The sequence below is a fragment of the Kryptolebias marmoratus genome, linkage group LG14, assembly GCF_001649575.2.
Source record: "Kryptolebias marmoratus isolate JLee-2015 linkage group LG14, ASM164957v2, whole genome shotgun sequence".
Lineage (NCBI taxonomy): Eukaryota > Metazoa > Chordata > Actinopteri > Cyprinodontiformes > Rivulidae > Kryptolebias > Kryptolebias marmoratus.
Window position 1 is genome coordinate 14484152 of NC_051443.1, and position 20122 is coordinate 14504273.

General features: G+C 41.8%; 1 protein-coding gene across 6 annotated transcripts; it reads right to left on the bottom strand.

The window, feature by feature from the left end:
• Positions 1–6: 6 nt before the first annotated feature.
• prrc2b (proline-rich coiled-coil 2B) lies at positions 7–19362 on the bottom strand. 6 transcript variants are annotated; one of them, XM_017407781.3, is made up of 31 exons: positions 19195–19362; positions 13891–14068; positions 13580–13754; positions 13247–13349; positions 12569–12632; positions 12048–12191; positions 11483–11796; positions 11267–11391; positions 11007–11170; positions 10320–10407; positions 10067–10229; positions 9498–9834; positions 9197–9387; positions 8702–8903; positions 8157–8361; positions 5956–7971; positions 5644–5810; positions 5286–5401; positions 4339–4483; positions 4174–4247; positions 3761–4048; positions 3441–3539; positions 3088–3277; positions 2898–2995; positions 2688–2815; positions 2307–2547; positions 1998–2162; positions 1798–1877; positions 1583–1664; positions 1244–1450; positions 7–243 (listed from the first exon to the last, which is right to left on the bottom strand). In XM_017407781.3, the coding sequence occupies exons 2-31, from the start codon at positions 14003–14005 to the stop codon at positions 76–78; spliced, it is 6654 nt and encodes a 2217-aa protein (XP_017263270.1). In that variant the 5' UTR covers positions 14006–14068; positions 19195–19362; the 3' UTR covers positions 7–75. The 6 variants fall into 6 exon arrangements, with proteins under 6 accessions (XP_017263270.1, XP_017263269.1, XP_017263271.1 ...); XM_017407780.3 differs by having other exon boundaries at positions 9498–9831; positions 13580–13757; XM_017407782.3 differs by having other exon boundaries at positions 5644–5807; positions 13580–13757.
• Between the last annotated feature and the right edge of the window lie 760 nt (positions 19363–20122).

Sequence of the window (20122 nt, forward strand, 5' to 3'; positions counted from 1 at the left end):
GAACGGCTCAGCCATCGGGTCAGGGGGCTTCGTGTTGGCAGGCTGGGCTGTGACGAGGATTTTAAAGGTCCATTGTTACGCCTTGCCCTCCTCTACTTTGACAGCCTGGGGTTTGATGGCTCCAGTGCGTGCTGGTTTGGCTTGACCCGCGGAGGTTAGGGGCTCCTGGAGTTTGCTGGTCAAGCCCCCGGATGGCGATTTGCCCTCCCCCATTGCCTTGCGCACTTCTCGCAATGCTTTACTCTACACAAAGAAAAGGCAGACTTACTAAGGCCTGGTGCACCGCTACACAATCCATTTATTCACACAGCAGTAAAGGTTTGATAAAAGATTATTTCTTCTATCTGCAGTTTCTGTAATTGGCCAATTGATAACGTTTGCTTTTCCAATTTTTCTGGAGAAACAGGACGTGGATATAATTGTTAAAAGGTACTCACTGCAAAGTATGAAATCAAACAGAAAACAGGTTATCCTGAACTACATCAAATAGTGCAGTTTGTAGATCTTTGCTCCAGTAGTTTTCCACACATTGAATGTAATTCTGAAATGAGGGTCCATGTTTAATGAAAATAGTTGAATCTGCTGAAAACCACTGTAGTCTGTAGGTAAATATATATATACAAGTTTAACATCTAACATAGTTTCAGTCACTTCTGCTGTCTCTGTAGGTAAATAAACTCGTGGTAGCTGGAATTCGGTCGCAAATTCTGCTTACAAATTTTTAAGAACACATTAACCATTGATATGAGAAAACCACTGTGTGGATTTTGTTTCTTTCTTTATTAATTTCCTTTTGTCCGGTCATCATGACTTTGCAATGAGTACCTTTAAGTTGAACTATAAAAACTTGACACGGGGCAAGAAAAGAGCTATGGATAAAAACTGACTCACAGGCTTAAAGTGCATACATTGTCAATCTCACAATTAAAGTTTAGCTAAAATACAAACATTTCCTAAAATGACAGCTGTTCAATGACTAAATCTTAATTTCACACAAAAGCTACTTAAACTGTTAATCAGCATTCGATAATCCAAACAAGTAAACTCTTAAACAACTGATAAGATGTAATTTAAAATGTTATATTCTAATAAAGCATTTTTATAGCATTTTTTTAAATTTACTGTAAACACTAGAAAACTGGCACATTTCATTTGAATTCCTGAGAGGAAAAAAAAAGGATGTAAATAGAGAAAAAGAAAATGGATTAAATGAAATTACCTATATTTACAGTGGGTGGCTCACCTTCATGCCATCCTCTGGCCCTTTGACTGGGGGCTCAGGGACTGAAGGAGGGGCAGAATGGGAGGGGTCGCGGCCAGGATTAGGGTAAGGGGGGGAACGGATGATGATGGGCTTGTTGACCTGCATGACAGGTCTCTGAATGGGGTTGGGGAAAGGACCTGTGGGCGGGCGCATGTGCATTACCATGCTGCCTTGGGCAGGTGAAACCTACAGGTGGCGGGAGAAGAAAAGAAAAACATTAATGGGGGGGAGAAATGAACAAAATAAAGATAATTATCGTGCAGATATTCAATTCCTAAAAAAACGGTGTAGTTGACAAAGAAGTCTTAACTTACATACCTGCTGAGTAAAATGAGTAGGCAGAGGTACCACAGGTCCACCAGCACCAGAGGGCTTCCCGCTTGGGCTTGCAGAACCAGGCCTGAGGAGGAAAGGCACACACAAAATATTTATTTTTAAATATCCAAATCCTGCAATGTGATATTTTTATATGTATACAGTTCTGCATAATAAGATTTTGCTTTCTATCACTCGAACAAAACATTAATAACTACCTGTAAGAACCTCCAGATAAGCCCGGGGAATGAATGGGCTTTTCGGAGAACTGGAAACCTTTCATTTCCATCTGTGAGCCCTAAAAACAGGACAGGATCATTGCATAAATAACTGTGGAGGGCTTATTTACACGAGGCGTGTGGGTGGACATAAACTGTGCAAGCAGTTCTGTTATCATGTAAAGTTTAGTGAGGCCCACCTCTCGGCTCCCGGTCATGACAGCAGGCTGGGAGCCAGGTGGCAGCATTCGGCGCGGTGCTCCTACTGACAGGTTCTGTCCCTGCTGCAGCTGAATCGACTGTGGGAGGATAAGTTGCTGAGCTGAACCATAGCGCAGCTGAGAGCCGGGAAGGGGCATGGTCACCTGATCAAATAAAAATATAACTCTGTTAATGCCACCAGTTGTGCAAATTGTCACACAATTATTGCTAAATCCAGTTTAGAAATATAAATGTAAAAAAAAAAAATAGTATTATCGTATGTTGGGCTGTTGTAAAGCTGAACTCACCTGAATGAGTTGAGAGTCCATCAGTTGTGAAGAACCCATACCGGGCCCCTGGTTCATCTGGCTGTCGTAGACTAGCTGCTGGCTGCCATTCATAGGCTGATAGTGTGAGCCTGACTGTGATTTCACCATGTCTGAGGGCTGCATACCAGGGAAAGCTGAGTACGGGCCTTTGAGAGGGCCTCCACCCGACAGCACCATGGGACTGGGCTGTGACAGGTTGGGGTGCATGTAAACCTGGGACCTGGAAGGAGTCGGACAGGTGAGCACAGAAAGGACTTTGTCATATAAAAGCTAAAGTGAAGCGCGCTTTAACCGCATACGGAAAACAATTGTAACCAAGGAATTTGTGATGCACATTAATGTGACCACAGCTGCTAGTACCTGAACGGAGGGATGGAGTTGAACATCTCCTGGGACTGAGAGACAGGCAGACCTCCCCGAAGCCCCAGCTGAGCTTGGGCCTGAAGAGACGTGTGTAGAGAGATGGGTATCTGCTGGGCTGCAGCTGCCTGAACGGATGAGGATGTGTAACATTACAACAATCTGCTGATTGACCAACAAGCCCGTGTATGTGCGTGTTTGTTTTTCTACCTGTGTATAGGTCTGCTGCTGGGTCATAGTGGGAGGCACAAGGCGTGGCTGACTTGGAAAGACATGGCCATCCATATACAAAGGGGGGATAGGATTACCTACATTGAGAGAGACGAACCAAACAATTTTAGTTAAGTTCACAAAGACTGAGCCTTCGTAAAACAGGAAAAAAAAAAAACAATAATTCTACCTTGCATGGACATGGAAGGTGCCACTGATGCAACAGGCATCGGAGGCATGGAAACTCCAAAAGAGCTATAGCTGACTCCAGTGGAAGAACCGGCGCTGCAGGGAGGCTGAGCGCCTGAAGCACCCCCACCAGGGGAGCCCTGCTCTGGGAGGGACTGAGAATTCTCCCAGGCCTTGCGTGCCGATTCCATCTGGAGAAAAATAAACACATCAGGCAGATTTAAAAATGCAATTTAACATAATTCAACTTTCATGACGCTACAGAATATGTATCCACAGGTTAGTGCTTCTTATTCTTTGTTACATGAAAATGAACATATTTCGATCTATATGAAGAATTAGCGTTTCATATACCTTCAGAGTGAGGTCAGCACTTGGGAAGATGGTGTTGAGGCCAATGCCAGGCTGCAGGTGGTTGGAACGCAACATAGGAATACTCTGATTTAGAGATGTCTGTTTGATGGACAAAATGAAAAACTAGTTCATAAAAAATATTCAGCTGCATATTAATAAAACTGAACCTTTTAAAACAGGAGATTCTGTTCTCATCAAAATTAAGTTGAACCACTTGATAACTTGTTTAGCCTGTAATTAACATGTCTGGATTACTAACAATTATTAATTCATTTTTAATAATCCTTAAAAAAAAAGAAAAACCCAAAGAAGTCACTTACATCAGTGGTAAGTGCATCTTGAAGCTTGGTAACGGGATCGGACACGGGCACTGGGGTGGAGCCCGGTGGAAGGCTGAAATCAGAGTCTTTCGCACTGACACCAAACTCTATCGGAGGCACGGGCAGCACCGAGTCCACATGGAGGTCCACGCCGTTGACCGGAGTAATGGGTCCACTTTCCAGCCTGTCAACACCTTCTGAGCCCTTACGGTGCTTCAGGGAGCGCTCGTTTCCGATGGGCCCCGGTTTGTGCTGTTCTTTGCTCTGCTCTGGGCCAGCGTCAGAATCCTGAAGGAGCAAAAAAAAAAAAAAAAAAAAGTTTAAAACAGCTGCTAATTTTTTGGAAGTTTCTCCAAGCAATAAAACGTGTGTATTTGAGGGGGAAAGGGTTTTAATTCAGCAGCCGGCACTACCTCCGAGTTGGGCTCACTCCCAGTATAAGACACTTGTTTTGTCCACGAATCTCCTGAAGACTGCACCGAAAGAGCTACAAAAAACAAACAAGTAGATTTAGTACTTCTGCTCAACAGTATCTACAAAAGTATCAAGTATTATAATAAAGCTGGCTCTCATCCTACCTGAACTGTTGGTCTCCCAGATTTCAGTTCCTAGATTGTTAGGTGAAGAAATGGTGTCCTCAGGTTGCTCGATGCTTATGCTTCCTTGCTTTTTGACAAAGCGTGGTGGCATCTTGGAGGCAACTGTCCTGCTTTTGACCTGCACCTGACATGGATGGAGAAGATGTTTTAAAGTACTTTGTGTTAATAGTTGCACAATTTCTAGTGACCAATTTAAACAGTTGATTTGACCTTTTATTAAACATCAGTGCTTTTGTTGTCACACGTGGCGGTAAGAGTTTTGATCAGAGAATCTTTTTAACTGATTTTGACAGAATTGGGGACAATGATAACAATGGGCACCAAATTTCTGTTTTAAGTGAGCTGCACTTTATCATGGGTGCCATAGAGAGTTAGGACGAAAGCACACCAACATGTCACTGAACTGGAAGTTTAAATTAAACAAACAAAAACCTAATGTAATACTTACAATTACAGCCTTTTATGAGGTATATATTGATAAGAGCTTTCAGTCCTACCTACTGAGTAAGGCAACGAACGTAAACAATTAGCAGTTTTGTGTACCTTACACATTATTTTCATCATTTCACATTTGTCTTGTTCTTTACAATCACTGTGTCACTTAGGCTCATCACATCTGTGTTTATCATCTTAGCCAGCTTTAGTTTGTCAGCGCAATGTTGGATTGTGTTTGACACGTTTTAATTTGACCAAGTTGGTGAAACACACTGCTGGGTAAAATTATCTTGATAAAAGTAAAAGAGTAAACGTTATGTAGTAGAAACAGTAATAAAACATGTGGCTAGGTGCTTAATCTATAATCTACACACACTGTCCCAACAAAAGTACCAAAATGTTCTACTCTCAAAGATGACTATCAGTCTCAAACTCCCCTGTACTGGTCCAATAAAATTCAAACATTTAGTCTGAGCATATATTTAACTTACAGAAGCTACCTGTTCTTTTCTCCTTCTGTCATCTTCTTGTGGACGTCGCTGCTTTTTTGACAAGGCATCCTGGTATCCATCTGGGTTTGTACTTTGTCCCCCCGTGTCACCATCAACTACAAAACAGGTGTGCCATAAGTGGAGAGGCATTTGTTCTTGTGAAACAATCATAATATTTGTTATTATCTGTGAGTGACACATCCAAACTACCAGTAGGTAATTTAACTGGAATAAAATCAGGAACAGCAGTCAGTACTGTCCATAGCTTTACAGGGAATTTGGCTAGCACTTTACATTTAATAAACTTTTCTTAGGTTCAATCAAACCTAAGAGAAAGATTTTAGGAAGCAGAACTCACTCGAGTAGCCGCTGAGCTCATACTGGGAGAGAGGTTCAGCCATGTCTGACTTGACAGATCCTGGTTTCAGTTCCTTGTCTGATTTCTTCCCTGAGGGCTCGCTGGGCTCCCTGTCATCAGGTGACGGATCGATACTGTACACCGGACCGGACTCATCTGGGTTCCTGCTGCAGACAGAATGGTAACACAACAAAGGTGTTTTAATCAAGTATGTTTGTTTTATCAACCAAACAAAAAAAAATGCAAGTCCAAAACTGAAACCTTTGTAAGAATCACACTGTATATACACTATGAATGTGGTACTAGAATCACCTCTTGCAAGAAGTCCCTCCATTCTGCCAGCTGTCGCTCCTGTTAGATGAAGAGGGGGGAATATCAGGTGTGCGTACCATCTTGCTTGCTTCCAGCAGGGATGGCTCTCCTTTCCGGTTCTGCCGCTCCACCAGTGGCCTCTGACTGGAGAAGCTTCTCTTTGAAAGTTCCCTCTTTTCACCAGAGCCTGGTTCGCTGTGGCCAGAATCTGAGGGAATGTCAACGTGTCCTTGTGAAGCCATGCCTCCGCTCCCCCCTCGCTTCTCTCTCCAGTCCCCAAAGTCACTGTTGTCTGATCCTGTCTCCCATTCTTCTGTGTGACCATGCTGGCTAGAGTGTCCAGAGAAGTGTCCACTGGGCCAGTGGTCATCGCCGCTGCCCTTGGTGCGACCTGGCCAGGGATTCGCAAAGTCTCCATTTATCTGCTCATCACTTGTCCACTGGTTTGACCCAGGCTCTTGTTCTTGTCGTAGACGACGAAAGCGGGGAGGCTTGTCTTGACGTGGAGGACGGCGCCTTCTTAACATCTGTCTGTCGGGGTTCTCATTCTCGAAGTAGTATTCTCCTCCACGGTCCTCTGAGCCATTCTCCATAAAGGAGCCTGTAAATTTAGGAGTGTACTTGAAAGCCTCACGATCACCTGTGGGTCTGCGGGAATAAGTAGTCTCTACTCCAGGACCATACCCATTCTCTTGCATGGAGCCACTGTTGCTGCCAAACTGAGGCCCTCTGCCCCTCCACGTGGAAATGTCCCTGGATCCTCCAAAGCCTCGACTGTAGCTACTTGTGGTGTTCAGCCTGGGAGGCAGAACGCGGCCTCCAAAGCCCCTCATCTTAGCCTTTTCTCTGGATTCTGATGCATGCTCATCCGTGTAGACCTTGTTGGATCTCCAAGAGTCTCGGTCAGCCTTACGGACGTCTCCAGACTCTGTGTAACCTTCTCCATTCTCAGTTCCTTTCTGTTTGCGCCTCTTGGGAAGTTCCTCATACTCAGATGCTTCACTTAAGGTCTCGCTGACATTTCGCCTGCGAGGTTTGCCCCTCTGATACTCATCAGCCTTTACAAGGTCCCTGGGTGCTGCTCGACCTCTGGCTGGCCGCTGTACACCGCTGCCGTTGTTATATGTCCCTCTGAGGTTATCGCCACCTCGACCACCACGGGTTCCACCCCGAGAACTAAATTCCCTAAAGCCTCGGCCGCGACCTCTACCTGTCCCCCTGACTGAACTAAAGGCCTGTTCTTCATCAATGAAGATCCAATTATTGCGTCGTGGTGCCTGAGGTTCTCGGTTCTCCTGATTATCTCTAGGTATCTGGCTTTTGCCAGTACCCCAGGAGCTTTCCTTAAGAAAATCATCACTATGGGTGCTTTGAGGCCTGTCGGTTTTACTAGGAACTGGTGATAGACGCTGCCTATCTTCAGATGGTTTCTCAACAACAGGGGAGGCTGGACGCCTATTGTTGGTAGGCTGGTTATCTTTCTTTAAGTCATAAACGTTAGTAAGGACTTCCTTCTCCAGGCGATAGGGAACAGGTTTCTCCTCAGGTTCAGATTTAGGCTTTTCATTCTCTTTGTCTTCTAGTTTAAGAGCTTTAAGAACTGGTTTCTTGATGGGGCCAGTTCTGCGAGTTAATATCCGCCCAATGGTCTCAGATGGCTGGCTGACACTACTGCTGGAACTGGAACTGGCCTCAGACCACTGACTCTGGGAACTAAGACCTCCATCTTGTTTCAGGCCTCCATCTCGTTTCCAGTTGTCCTTAGAGCCATCTAAAGACTCGTTGTGATTTTCAAGACCATCTTTCAAATGTTTGTCTCTGAAGTATTGTTTTGTGCATTCGCTGTCTGAGAGGTTTTGGGAGAGGTTCTGAGTAGTGGTGAGAAGGCCTTGGTCATGGTGTCTGTGTTCCTTCTCTGAGCCTCGGCTCTGGTAAGCATGTTGGGGGAGATCGTCTTGAGTGTATCTCAAGCTCTCATTGGGCCGGTCTTCATATGGGTCCGAATGGGAATCATCTCTGTAGAAATTATGAAAACCAAAAAAAAAGCTCAAAAATAATATAACTAATTATTAAGTTAATTAATAAGTTAGCCTCTGTTCACCTTTATGATTTCCAAGAACACAAGAAACTCAGAGTGGCTTTCAATTCATTTAGGAAAACAACATATGTTTTTATATTTTTCTCTCAACACAATAACTGACCTGTCACCGGACTGGCCCCTGTCTGAGGTTTCATGCTGTCTCTGGTAAGGCGGAGTGAAGCTGCGCAGTGGGTAGCCATCTTGATTCCACACTGGGTAAGGCTCAGCAGATGGAGTTCGTTTCTCTTGGTGCAGTTTGGAATGGCATCCTTCATCTGAACCAGGACTGTTTAAGCGGTCTTGATGCATGACAGGTTTAACCATTCCTGATCAAAACAATTTAAACGGTCTATATATATATATATATATATATATATATATATATATATATATATATATATATATATATATATACATATACATATATACACACACACACATATATACATATTCTCCTACAACGGTTTCTTAGGAAATCAAGTTATCTGTCCAAATCACCCAAGTCAGAATTTACTAGCATGAGACACCTATATTGTTGATCCTAAGCATAATTCAACAGAAACTCTAAACCTCAGTGACCTATAGCTCAATTTATCACCTAAATACTGCCTTTATAATGTACTGTTTAGGACAGATCATCTGTATAGACACAGCTTTAGTGTTTACCTGAAGAGTGAACAGAACCAGGGTAGTAGTCCACAGGAGATCGTCCTTGAGCCATGCGTGGATCCATGAAAGGTGGCATCATCATCCAGCGGGGATCAAACCCGAGCACATGTGGGGGATAGTAGCCCCGCTGGGCATGGCTTGAGCTTGAAGGAGGAGGGTGACTTGACTGCTGCCAGTGCTGCATTTTGAGCAAAGATTCCTATGGACAGAAAAGTTTGGAAAAATTTGAACAAAATTAAAAAGACTGTCTGTTTAGGAAAAGAAAATTAACTTTATTCTATGACATGAGGGATGTTTTCTTACATGTCAGGTTTAAATAATGTGGAATTATTTATAATTATTGACAGTGCAATTAAAAACAAAGAATTACAGGCTTTAAAGTTTTTTATGGTTAGATTAAAAAACGATCTTCCCAGAACAAATACACAAAATGATAGATTAATTTGAAATAAGGACTTAAAGAGGTCAAAATGGCTGTCAATTAGTGCTCACCTGCTGCTGGTGGTGTTGTGGCTGCTTTTGAAAGCGGGGTGGAACCGTTTTGGAGAGCTGACGACCACTGTAGTCTTCTGAGGGGGAGGAGGGCTCCTGACCATCATCCTCGCTGCTGCGGTGAGTGGAGAAGCCGGGCTCGTCACGATAACTACTGCCAGAGGAGTTGACGGGCAGACACTCACTTCCTTCTGAAAATTCATTTGATTACAAAATCTTCTCAGAATGAAACATACATATACAACTTTTTCGAAATGTACGTAGAGTGAAAGATAAGATTTATTTGCATTATGCTTTTTACCTTTTGTGCTGTACTGCAAGTTTTCGTTATGACCTTTACTCTGTTCCTGGTTTGGGGAAAGTGGGACTTCCTTGCCCTCTGCCTCCTTTGAGCACTCGTCCGTCCTCGACATCTGCCTTTCAATCTTCCCGAACTTCTCATCCAGCTTCTTGAGTTTTTCAGCACATGCAGCCAGTCGCTCTTCGCGAGCACGCTTCTCTTCCTCCTCCCGACGTCTTCGGGCTCTTTCGACAGCTTCAGAAAGCTCAGGCGATACGTATTTCCCCCTCGCTGGTGCCTGGCTCTGAGGCCGCTGGTGATCATCTGAGTCAGCCAGTGGCTCACTGTGGTTTTTCTGCTGGGCGTAGAGGTGAGACAGAGGCACTTAGACAGGGATGTGTGATGTTTTATGGGAAACATAACTTAAAAAACAAAAAAAACCCAAAATGGGCTTCCTGTTGAGAGAAGGGCTAAAGCCACTGCCCCTAATGTGATTGAAAAAATAACATATGCTACCTATGAATAGAATAGTTAAAATTATGAATAAGTAATGTTAACAGAAAAAAGATGAAAGCTCTATGCATAGTTACCTGGCTGTCAGCAGACAGATATCTGTTGCTGAGCTTCCTGGAAGCCTCATGGTGGTGATGTTGGTAGGAATAATTTTCCTCAGAGGCCTCCTGAGGGTAAGACTGTTCCCCTGAACTGAGGGACGATTGGCGGTCCCGCTGGTTCTCTCTCTCCCATTCATTCCTAAAAGTTAGCAGTAACACCAGAAACCCTTAAATCCAAAACAAAAACAAAAAGACCAATAAAGACGAGCAATGAAGGAGCAGCTCATACCACATCTTGTTTCTATCACTCGAAGAATGGTCTTCTTCATCATCACTGAACTTGAGCTTCTCGCTGTAATCAACTTCCTCGTGAAGTCCTAGAAAGAAAGAAAAATCCAGGTAAGTGCAATGATTATGGAAAAATGACAGTCTCTCACTTTTTTGAAATCAGTCATTTAAAATGTATACAATTTTTTTCTCCATGTTTCACTTTCCAGAACTAGCTGTATCGTAACTCTGAACTCAAATTAACTCTGTAGAAGAAGAAAGTTGAGTAGCCTTTACATGTGTTAGCTGTTCTTCTGTTAGAACTGGAAGATATGTAACATACAGTAAACTGAGGTGAATCAATCAGTCTTTGATATGGACAAAATGCAGTATATTCTATTTAATCCAGTTGTATTAAAGACACTAAACAAAAATGTTGTCTGTTTATTTGTACGACTAATGATATAAACTAAACGTTATTTATGTTTGTGTTACCGTCATTGACTGGCCTGAAATAGATATTTCAAAATTTCATGGAATAAATGCCTTCTTGCCAGAACAAAGGCAGTGTTTTCAAATGAAGGAAACATATTTGTTTAAAAAAAAAAAAATCCAGAGTAGCAAAAATGAGGCCTTAATGTGTAACCTGTTCCTTCTGAAGAAGTGGTTGGATGCAGTTAAAGAAGAACAAGAATAAGAAAATACTGACCAGCCCATCCATCCTCACAATCATTATCAAGATCATCGAGATCCTTTAAATCCTCTGGATTAATGATGGCTGGGCGCTGTTGTCTGTCACCAGGCCTGCGGATGGGCTGAGAAGAGAGACGAGGAGGGACACGAACAAAGCGGTTCTCTCTTCTTGCATCGCCGCTGCAATCGGAGAAGGAACAACAAATTAACAACTGCTGAATGTTACAGACCTCACGAAATGACCCGTAACTGCAAAGGCATGTGTACTGTACTTACTTTACAAGTTCAGGTTTGGTAAAACTCTGCCTGAAGGTGGGTTTGCTGTCAAATCGAGCTGGGGCTGCTACCGTAGTAGAAACATTATCGGGACCAGTAGCTTCACGAGTCTCTTTAGAGTACATCTGAAAGTAGCAGCATCACAAGTCATTAGAATCAAAAATCTATACAGGAAACAAATGTGTTGGTCTGTTCTTTAGGCCATTAGGTACGTACAAATGCAGGCAGCATGTCATGGTAGACAGCGTTTGAAGTGTGATGGAGCTGATACTGCAGGGCAGTAGGGACGGCGAGTCTGCGCACAGGCTGGGCGGGTCTGAGTGAGGGCTCCTTGGAGTCGACACCCGGTGACTGAGCCGTTACGCCGCTAGATGAGGTGGTACCGGTGGCAGCAGAGGGATGAGATGAGGCTGGAGGGGTGCCAGTCTCACCCTGGGCAGTGGTCTTACCCTCAGGATCTGATGGCAGGCTGAGGGTCAGGGATGAGGGCTGAAGGTTCCTGCCACCACCTTCCCTCCAGCTCGTTACATCTTAAAAAGGAAAAACAAAGAACTGATTTTGGGAAGCTGGGATGAAACTGAATCCAGATAAATTGACATTATCAAAATAAACAATTACAGGAATGAAGAAATACAGTTTTAACAACAAATATCTTGCCCTGGCTGAGGGATAATCATATAACTAAAACACAACACAAAGTAGAGTGTTGTTAGCATAAACTAGCTTTGTGTTAAGGATGCCTATCATTTTCTGAGCGCCCCGAAGCAGGAGCAGAACTTACTCTGGGGGCGGAGGCTTGGTCCGGGCCCATACGACGGATCGAAGCCGCTTCTTTCCTTGCCAGCTCTGTCCTGTTCTCCAGCTGCCTTCAGGGTGGGAAATTCCTCGTGAGAGAAGGGCTGAAGTCGGTTTGAGGCCCTTGAACCTGATGTCATAGAAAAAGGTGGTTAAAGCAAGATGGAGAAAAGAAAACTCTTGCTGCCTAAAAAAAAAAAATCACTGATTTGTGGTTGTAGTTTTGTGGAACTGGATGTCAGTCTACAGCAAAGTTATGGCACAAGTTACACAGAAAATATAACCAACTCGATTAGGAAATTAGACGTGTTTAAACTGCAGGAATTGCAGCTACAGAGTAACTGAGTACATTGTATTACTAGAAATACAATATAAATACCATTACTACAGTTGTAGCAAATACAGATTTGGTTAAAAAACAAAAAAGCTGGGGACTATTTGTACAGCACGTCAGATAATTTGAAACAAATCAGTCTTATTGTGAGAGATTAATCTGACATGACTCACCATCTTGCTCTACTGCCTTGCCATTTAGCTGGGCCCATTGCTTTGGTCCACCTGTGTTTGTGTTCTGAGAAAAATAAAATAAAATTAAAGCTGTAGTCCAACAAAGTCTTGCTGCCCTTTGAGACTAAAATAAAACATTTTTCCCTCAGTCTACATAACAATTACTGTTCCTGTCCTATCTGGAACGTCATTTTCTTACACAAAAATGTCACTTTTTTATTAGCTCTTTAAATTTCACTGTACTCAGGGGTTCAAAAGCAGCTGGTGAAAATGGCAGTGTAAAATCGTAATTCAGCTACTGTTTGCTGATTGACCAAAAATATTTTGTAAATATCTGCCTAGAAGAGTCCCTGTGTTATCCCTGCAGATTTTGGACTCTCCAGACTCCATCACAGCCTTGTTCCAAATACCAGGAAAATGTATTTCTGATGATCTAAATTTCACATTTTTCTGATAGAGGGCACCCTGATCTCCCTTGGTCAATGGCCTCGTGCCTTTGCCAAGTGGACAGTCAGCCTATAACTTTTTATAAATAGCCTCCTACTCCTGAAACTTTTGAACCCCCTGTGTATGAGATTTATAAATATTAAAGCGTGCTTCTCAAAGAGAGGGAGAAAAAGACAAAAGGTGTGTGTTCTGTTGGTAAACGTGAAAGCTACTGCATGTGCACATGCATACCTCCTGGTTGGCCACTGGTAAGGACTTCTGAAGATTGGAGACAGATTTCTGTAAAGCCAGCTGCGACTGCAACTCCAGCAGCTGTGGCACTGATGCAGTGGAACTACAAATAACAAGACGGGAAAAAATATTAGGACACTAGTTTGTACTGTGATCACATAAAAAAAAAAAGACAAACAGTCACATTACTCAACACTCACTGTGACAGAAACAACCTGGTAAAACGCTGACTACTACAAAAAGCTCAAAGCTTTATTACATATTTTAAATGTTATGAATTACTTGTAGCTCATCTGAATTGACTAACACATTGTAAAAATCTTTCTCCCTCACCTCTTTTGATCGGGTTGTTCCTGCTTGTTCGCCCATCCTGTACCGTCTTTGGGCACTATAATCACGTTGGGATCGTTTCCTTTGTTTTCAGACTTCAAGCTCGGCAGGTGAGCGGGTGGGGGCATGCGCCGGGCTGTGGCCACTTTGCCAAGACTCTGTAAGCCATGTCGCGGAACTACTAGGAGACAAAGGACGGGTGTAAGTAAAATTCACAAAGAACTCAAACAAGATCCCAGATGATACAATAGTGAGAAAAAAAAAAAAAAAAAAGACCTTAAAAAATAAAAATCAGACAGCACACATCGACTTACCTGTATTTTTCTGAGTTTCTATTGATTTTCCCTTGTACTTGTCAAATAAGCTGAGTGAGGAATACTTGCTTTTCCCATCCTTGGACTTGGTTATTTGCCCCAAACGATCGGACATTTCGATGTAATGTCATCGAGTATGAAAATTTTTCTTTGCGCCTCTTCCCAGTGCCTTCTGATTCTGCAAAGACGAGAAGAAAACTTCCAAAGTTAGCAAAGATGTCACTGAAACAAAGGATATATATTTGCAGAGGCGAAGAAAGTTTACAAATTAAATACAGAATCATATGATTTTGTCACATCGCTTGAACCAAAGATATAAAAAGGAACATTGGTGTCTATATTAGACTGTAAAGACAAACTAGATTTAGTTAAAACACACAGGCGTCTGTTTTTATTGGCACTAAATAAATGTGTAAACTGCTTTTACAGATTACACAGTGGCTCAGGAGGTAAGGGTTTGTCTTGTAATCGGAGGGTTGCTAGTTTCGAGCCCCCGCTCCGGCTGTCTCAGCCGTTGTGTCCTTGGGCAAGACACTTCACCCGCCTTGCCTACTGGTGGTGGTCAGAGGGCTCGGTGGCGCCGGTGTGATGGCAGCCTCACTTCTGTCAGCCCGCCCCAGGGCAGCTGTGGCTACAATGTAGCTCACCACCATCAGTGTCAATGTGTGGATGAATGGGTGAATGATTGTAGTGTAAAGCGCTTTGGGGTCCTTGGACTAGATAAAGCACTATATGAGTGCAAGCCATTTAAAGGAAAATACTGTATCTGAATTTATCTCTTTGAGCTAAACTTTAAAATCTGCTTTAAATCTAACAAGGTTGAGTCCAGTCATCTGGACGGGTTCTTCTTTGTTGTAACGTTTCATCTTTTATCCAAAAGACTTCCTCAGTCTGAGGAGCTGCAAGCAAACGTTTCAACAAAGAAGAGCCCGTCCAGAGGACCTGACTCAACCTTAGATTTATCTACCCGGAGTACTGTAGCATGTGTCAGGACATGGGCTATAAATCTGTGCTTCAACGCCAGTCTTTGTTTTCTATTTTGAAGTCGAGGCTCACAAGGTCAACATGTCTGACGGGTGTGGGACACAATCATTACAGGATTACTGCCAATTTTTGAAAAAAAAAAAAACTACACAACATTCAGCAGCACTGAGCGATACACTGAAGAAACGCTACTCGAGATGAGCACATACGAGTGTTTAAGCAATGTACCAGTGTTTTTACTGGTGCAGATTAGAAATTTTAAACAAATTCTCTACAAAAACTGCACTGCAACGTATCTAACCCACACAGGACACCCACATCTTTGTTTTGTAATAAACAATGACTTCTTAGGCAGATTAGAAGTGGCTGAAGTCAGTCCTGTGGGAAGGCGTCTTTTCTCGAGACGCCTTACAAATATGAGCTTATTTTCTGTGCCAGTTCATTCCAAGCATTCATGTTTTCCACGTAATTACTTTTTTTCCCTCCATATTTAGATATATATGTAGACCCTTAGTTCCAATTTGAGGACTTAAACATTTTTAATGTAGCAGAAAACAAGTATTACAAAAAAAGCCCAGAGCTTTCAGGGCGTTAGGCTCAACATTTGCAGTAGTCCAAGTTACCTGTGATTTGACCTTCACAGGAGCCTTCAAAATGTCTAGAAAGTTAGAACGGGCAAAGAAAATATTTACAGAGAGAAAAAAAAATACAGTAACATAGACTGAAGACTTTGAGGAAAACATTAACCAGGGTAAAAAGCCACAAACACACATATCTAGCAGGGAAATGAAGTTGGCAGTGGAATAACACAGATTGGAACGCAGTAATTACAAACACTAACTCCAGATCTCAGCACGTGTTTTAGTGCGTTTAATTCCAGGGTGTTTTAAGACCCCCTTTTACATCGGGGATAAAAATCCTTCTGACATCTGGTTTCTGTTTGCAGCTACAAGGGAGGTAATAAGGATTCAAGTCCAACATCAAAAGCCTTCGCTGTAGGTGTGGATATTTATTGGCTCTGGCTTCAATCTGCAGACGTGAAAACAAACTGACCCGTTCATTTTCAGCAGTTCTCTGAGCGGCCTCACACAACCAGTTTTCTTTATGCTTTTTTTTCCCTCTAATTGAACACAAGCTCGCCAACTGTATTGTCCAACATGAAGCTCGTTAAACCAACAGCACCAACACAAAGACGAGAGACGTGATGATTGATCTGGCCGGGCTGCTCGGTGGGCTCGATGCTCGCTCTCAGTACAGGTGTGTGGGTTTGACTCTTGCAGCCTAGCCGAACAAATGTACACAATTTTTATATCTATCAGAAAGTAAAATCTACGTAAGCCTGCAGGATACAGCTGTTACTGGATGCAACCCCAGCTCCATGAGAGCATGTTTAGTTCCCACCACGCTGACGATAAACAAGCTGCTTTTGGCAGCGGGGTAACAAAAAAATAAAAAATCTTATCGCCTTGTTCCATCAGGCGCACCTGTGTTTAACAAATCAACATCTAAGGCGAAGTTTAAAGGCATGAGACTTTTATTTTAGCCTTGACGCCACATTCCTCGTTACAAACGCTGACACAGAAACAGCCTCAGCAAAAAGAAGACGTATAAAAAGGCAAAAAGGCAAATCTTGTCACTAGAGAAAGATTGAGCAAAGATGATTCAACCTATCACAACAATATGCTAAGAGTTTATACAATTATGTAATTTTGAGATACGGCCAATATTGGACACATTAAAAAAATAAATAAAAATCATCAATCAGCCATGCCTTTACATATTTAATCAATTACAAAGTGGGAAGATGAGGCACCAGCAGCTGCTTACTGTAGCCCACATTTTAGTTGTTTTCTAAAGCAAGAATACTTTTCTATGCGTTGTTCTTTTCTTTTATTTATTTGGCTAAAGCAATTACTGTTAAACTTTGCTCAATGAAAACTGCTCAATGGCCCAAAACTTATAAATCGGTGTTGTATATTAGCCATCGGCTGCCTTGATATTAAAAGACCAGAATCAGCCAAAGATACCGGGCAACCTTCATTCAATTTGTATTTAGGCCAAAATTGATTGTTTAAAGTGGTATCTACCTGAGCTGTGACCTTTGGGAGACTGGCTGGAGACACAAAATTGGGAGAATTTTTTTTTTTTTCTGCAAGCCCAATGAACAATGAACGGACGGTTTTTGAGCACTTAGTTTTGACTGTGTTGTCCACCTCAGCAGCTGCCCACATGTTCATGATTTCATCTCCTATAGTACTCTTTAGAAGTGAAGAAAGTCATATTTGAACCACTTTTTTTATTATACTTATTCATCATTAATGTCTTTTTAGACCTGGGATGTTTTCTGTCAAAGCAGAGCTCCCATGCAGGTGTCAAAATATAGCTCTAGCGCTCTGGAGACGCACACAATGCCAGATTATTTAGAGAGAAAAGCTGGCACACAGATTTTTCTGAACACATTCAAAACTCTGCAACAAACGCGAGGAAGTTGAGAACCCCCGAAAGTCGCAACACATTTCGGAGACACCGTTATGAATGTCACTGACTAACTATTTCTCACTGAGATACCACCTTTAATCAGACTTTTGGTAAAGTAATAATAACGCCCAACGAAGCACCTTCTTATTAACAGGAAATACAGTGAAGGCCACAATGCTCCCATCTCTCTGCTAGAAACTACTTACAGCCAAGGATTTATGAAAATGGTGTCTGGGAAAAGTCATGATGATTCAGGATCAAACCAATCTTTGGTTCATTTGTGACAAACTTTTAACATCCTCCAAACACTCTAATGCTGGCTAAAATACAAAGTGACAAACACAACCTCACTTGTTATTTAAATTAAGGGGGAAAAAGAAAAAAAATCAACAAATTAATACATCCAGAACAGCTATAAATCCCAAATCATTTCTGAGCAGGATAACAAAATTTTAAAGTCTGTAAATATTCTGATTAGTCAGCCAAATATAGACCTATACACACAAAGTCGTTGCGATTTATATTGACAATAAATTAGAGATTTCTTTGTAAGCGCACACCCTGTCCTGCAGAAATATGGTGTGCTTCATGGCCTGACACCTCATGAATGTGTTAGTGTTGTAAAATATAATCACTGGTGCTCACATTTTAAATGGTCTTGTTATGACAAGAAACTACCTACAGATTTTTTTTTAAAGAACAAGCTATAGCGAGAAAAGGTGTTGAAGGCCACAGTGTTGAAGCTCCGCATAGGCGTTTCGCTGTCTGTGACCGAAAACAAACAATGAATATCCATTAATGTCTTCTTACATGTGCATTAAAAAAAGATCAGTGTGTCCTTCACCTTTTTAAATTTACAGAAAACATTAAGGAGTTTATCAATAACACCACCCGATTCCATATTTAGCTGTCATATGCTAACGCGACGGCAGCTAACGCCTTTATCTCTAAATTTAACACCACTTTATGGCACCTCACTAAAGCAATATCAACGAAACTAAGATGTGTGATCACAGCGAATATATTACAATTAAACCCATCATAATGTATAATTAAAAACAGTCAAAAAAAAAAAGAATAGCTCTTGACCTAGCTAGCTACCTCAACACGGATTAGCTTTAATGCTAATTCAAGCAGCAGACAAAAAAAAACTGACAGCAAAACCCTTTGGTGAACAAATACAGCCTATTTCAGATTAAAAGACCACCAAAATGGAAATTTATTCAAATACAAGGAATAGTATAAACCTACATATTCGTGACAGGTTAAAACAATGCAAGAAATTAAGGCGTAAAATAGTCAAAAACCGAACCGCTATGTAAACAAATGCTAACGAGATTTTTTTATTTATAATTACAGAGCTGTTTGTGATACTGCTGTTTTACAGGGGAATGACTGTGTTTGTGTTAAATTATGCAACCAATCTGGAATAACCGAGTAAGAATATAAACAAAACAAAATCGCATTAGCTAGCTGCATTCGACAGTGGCAGCTTGTTGGAAAACTAGCGAAACGACAATCTCGTTAAACTTCCAGGGTACTGCTACAAAAACAACTCCTACAGGCCACAAGTTTGACAATGAATTCAAAAAATTAGGAACACGTAATTAAAGAGGACCGTGTCGTTGCGACGTCCGTGCAAAAAGCACCTAGACCCGTGCCACAATATTTAACCTTGCTCGTTTTTTGTTTTTTTTCTGAACGGGTTGAAGACAGCGACGGGAATGTAGGACAGGGCGATTAAAAATGGCTGCTGCCCAGAACAAAGCAACAATAAAACTGAACAGCGGGGGGAAAGAGGCTAAACGGAGGATTTGGCACAGCTCCGCACTTATAACTCACCGGATTCAACAACTTAAGAATATCTTCTTGTCAGTGACTGTGATATAGTTCCAACAAACGTTGTTTATTCGGAGGATGGATTGCGATTGTAAAGCCCAATCTTCATAGGTTGATCGGATAGCAGGGTTGTTGCTGGGGTCCTACCCGGCCTGAGAATGAACAGCGTACCGTGAAGGCTGGACCTGCTCCGCTCACGGCGTCTTACGTCATCAGACAACGTCCTGAAACAATTGCAGACGTCGCCCCCTGTCGGACAAAATATACAATTACAACAACAGCTCCGATGGATACAGGGATATTAGTTCACATATAATAATAATAATAATAATAATAATAATAATAATAATAATAATAATTTTAGAGGCCTTCAATAAACACTGACAATTTGAGTTGTAGCACAGATACAGTCATTTAATACTTTAAACCTCTTTAAACCTCAATACTTTAAACCTCACAAAGTGCTTCACAATAAAATGAAAAAGCAATACAATAAAACAGCACATAGATAGAAAAGAAATTAATGTAAACAAGCACATTGAAAATAATTCAAAGCCAGCTAACTAAAACATGTCTGTAAAAGAGGTGTTTTAAAGACTTCACAAAGTCAATGCATTGTGAAAACAAGGGGAGTTCGTTTCACAGGCTGTCCCTTATGGTTTTACATTGAGTTTGTGGAACTACTAATAGTTTCTGGCAAGAGGACTTCAGAGTCAGTTCACAAATATATTTATGTGGCTGAGCCACATTAAAATAGTATTTAATGTTTGATTCAATTAGGAGTCTAAGAGCAGCATTTTGGATCAGCTGAAGATGATCAAGAGATATTTTTTGTTGTAAAAAAAAAGGTGCAATATGGTAATCTAAACAAGAAGAAATATGAGCATGAATGATCATAGGATTGTCCCCCAGAACAGAACCCTGTGATACT

What these genes read in the sequence shown, in the direction of transcription:
- prrc2b (XM_017407779.3), bottom strand. Translation starts at nt 14,005, where the DNA reads ATGTCCGATCGTTTGGGGCAAATAACCAAGTCCAAGGATGGGAAAAGC. An exon ending in TGGTTCTGTTCACTCTTCAG is followed by an intron (nt 8,362 to 8,701) that starts GTAAACACTAAA and finishes TGTTTTGATCAG; the next exon opens with GAATGGTTAAACCTGTCATG. An exon ending in GGCCAGAGGATGGCATGAAG is followed by an intron (nt 244 to 1,243) that starts GTGAGCCACCCA and finishes TTCTTTGTGTAG; the next exon opens with AGTAAAGCATTGCGAGAAGT.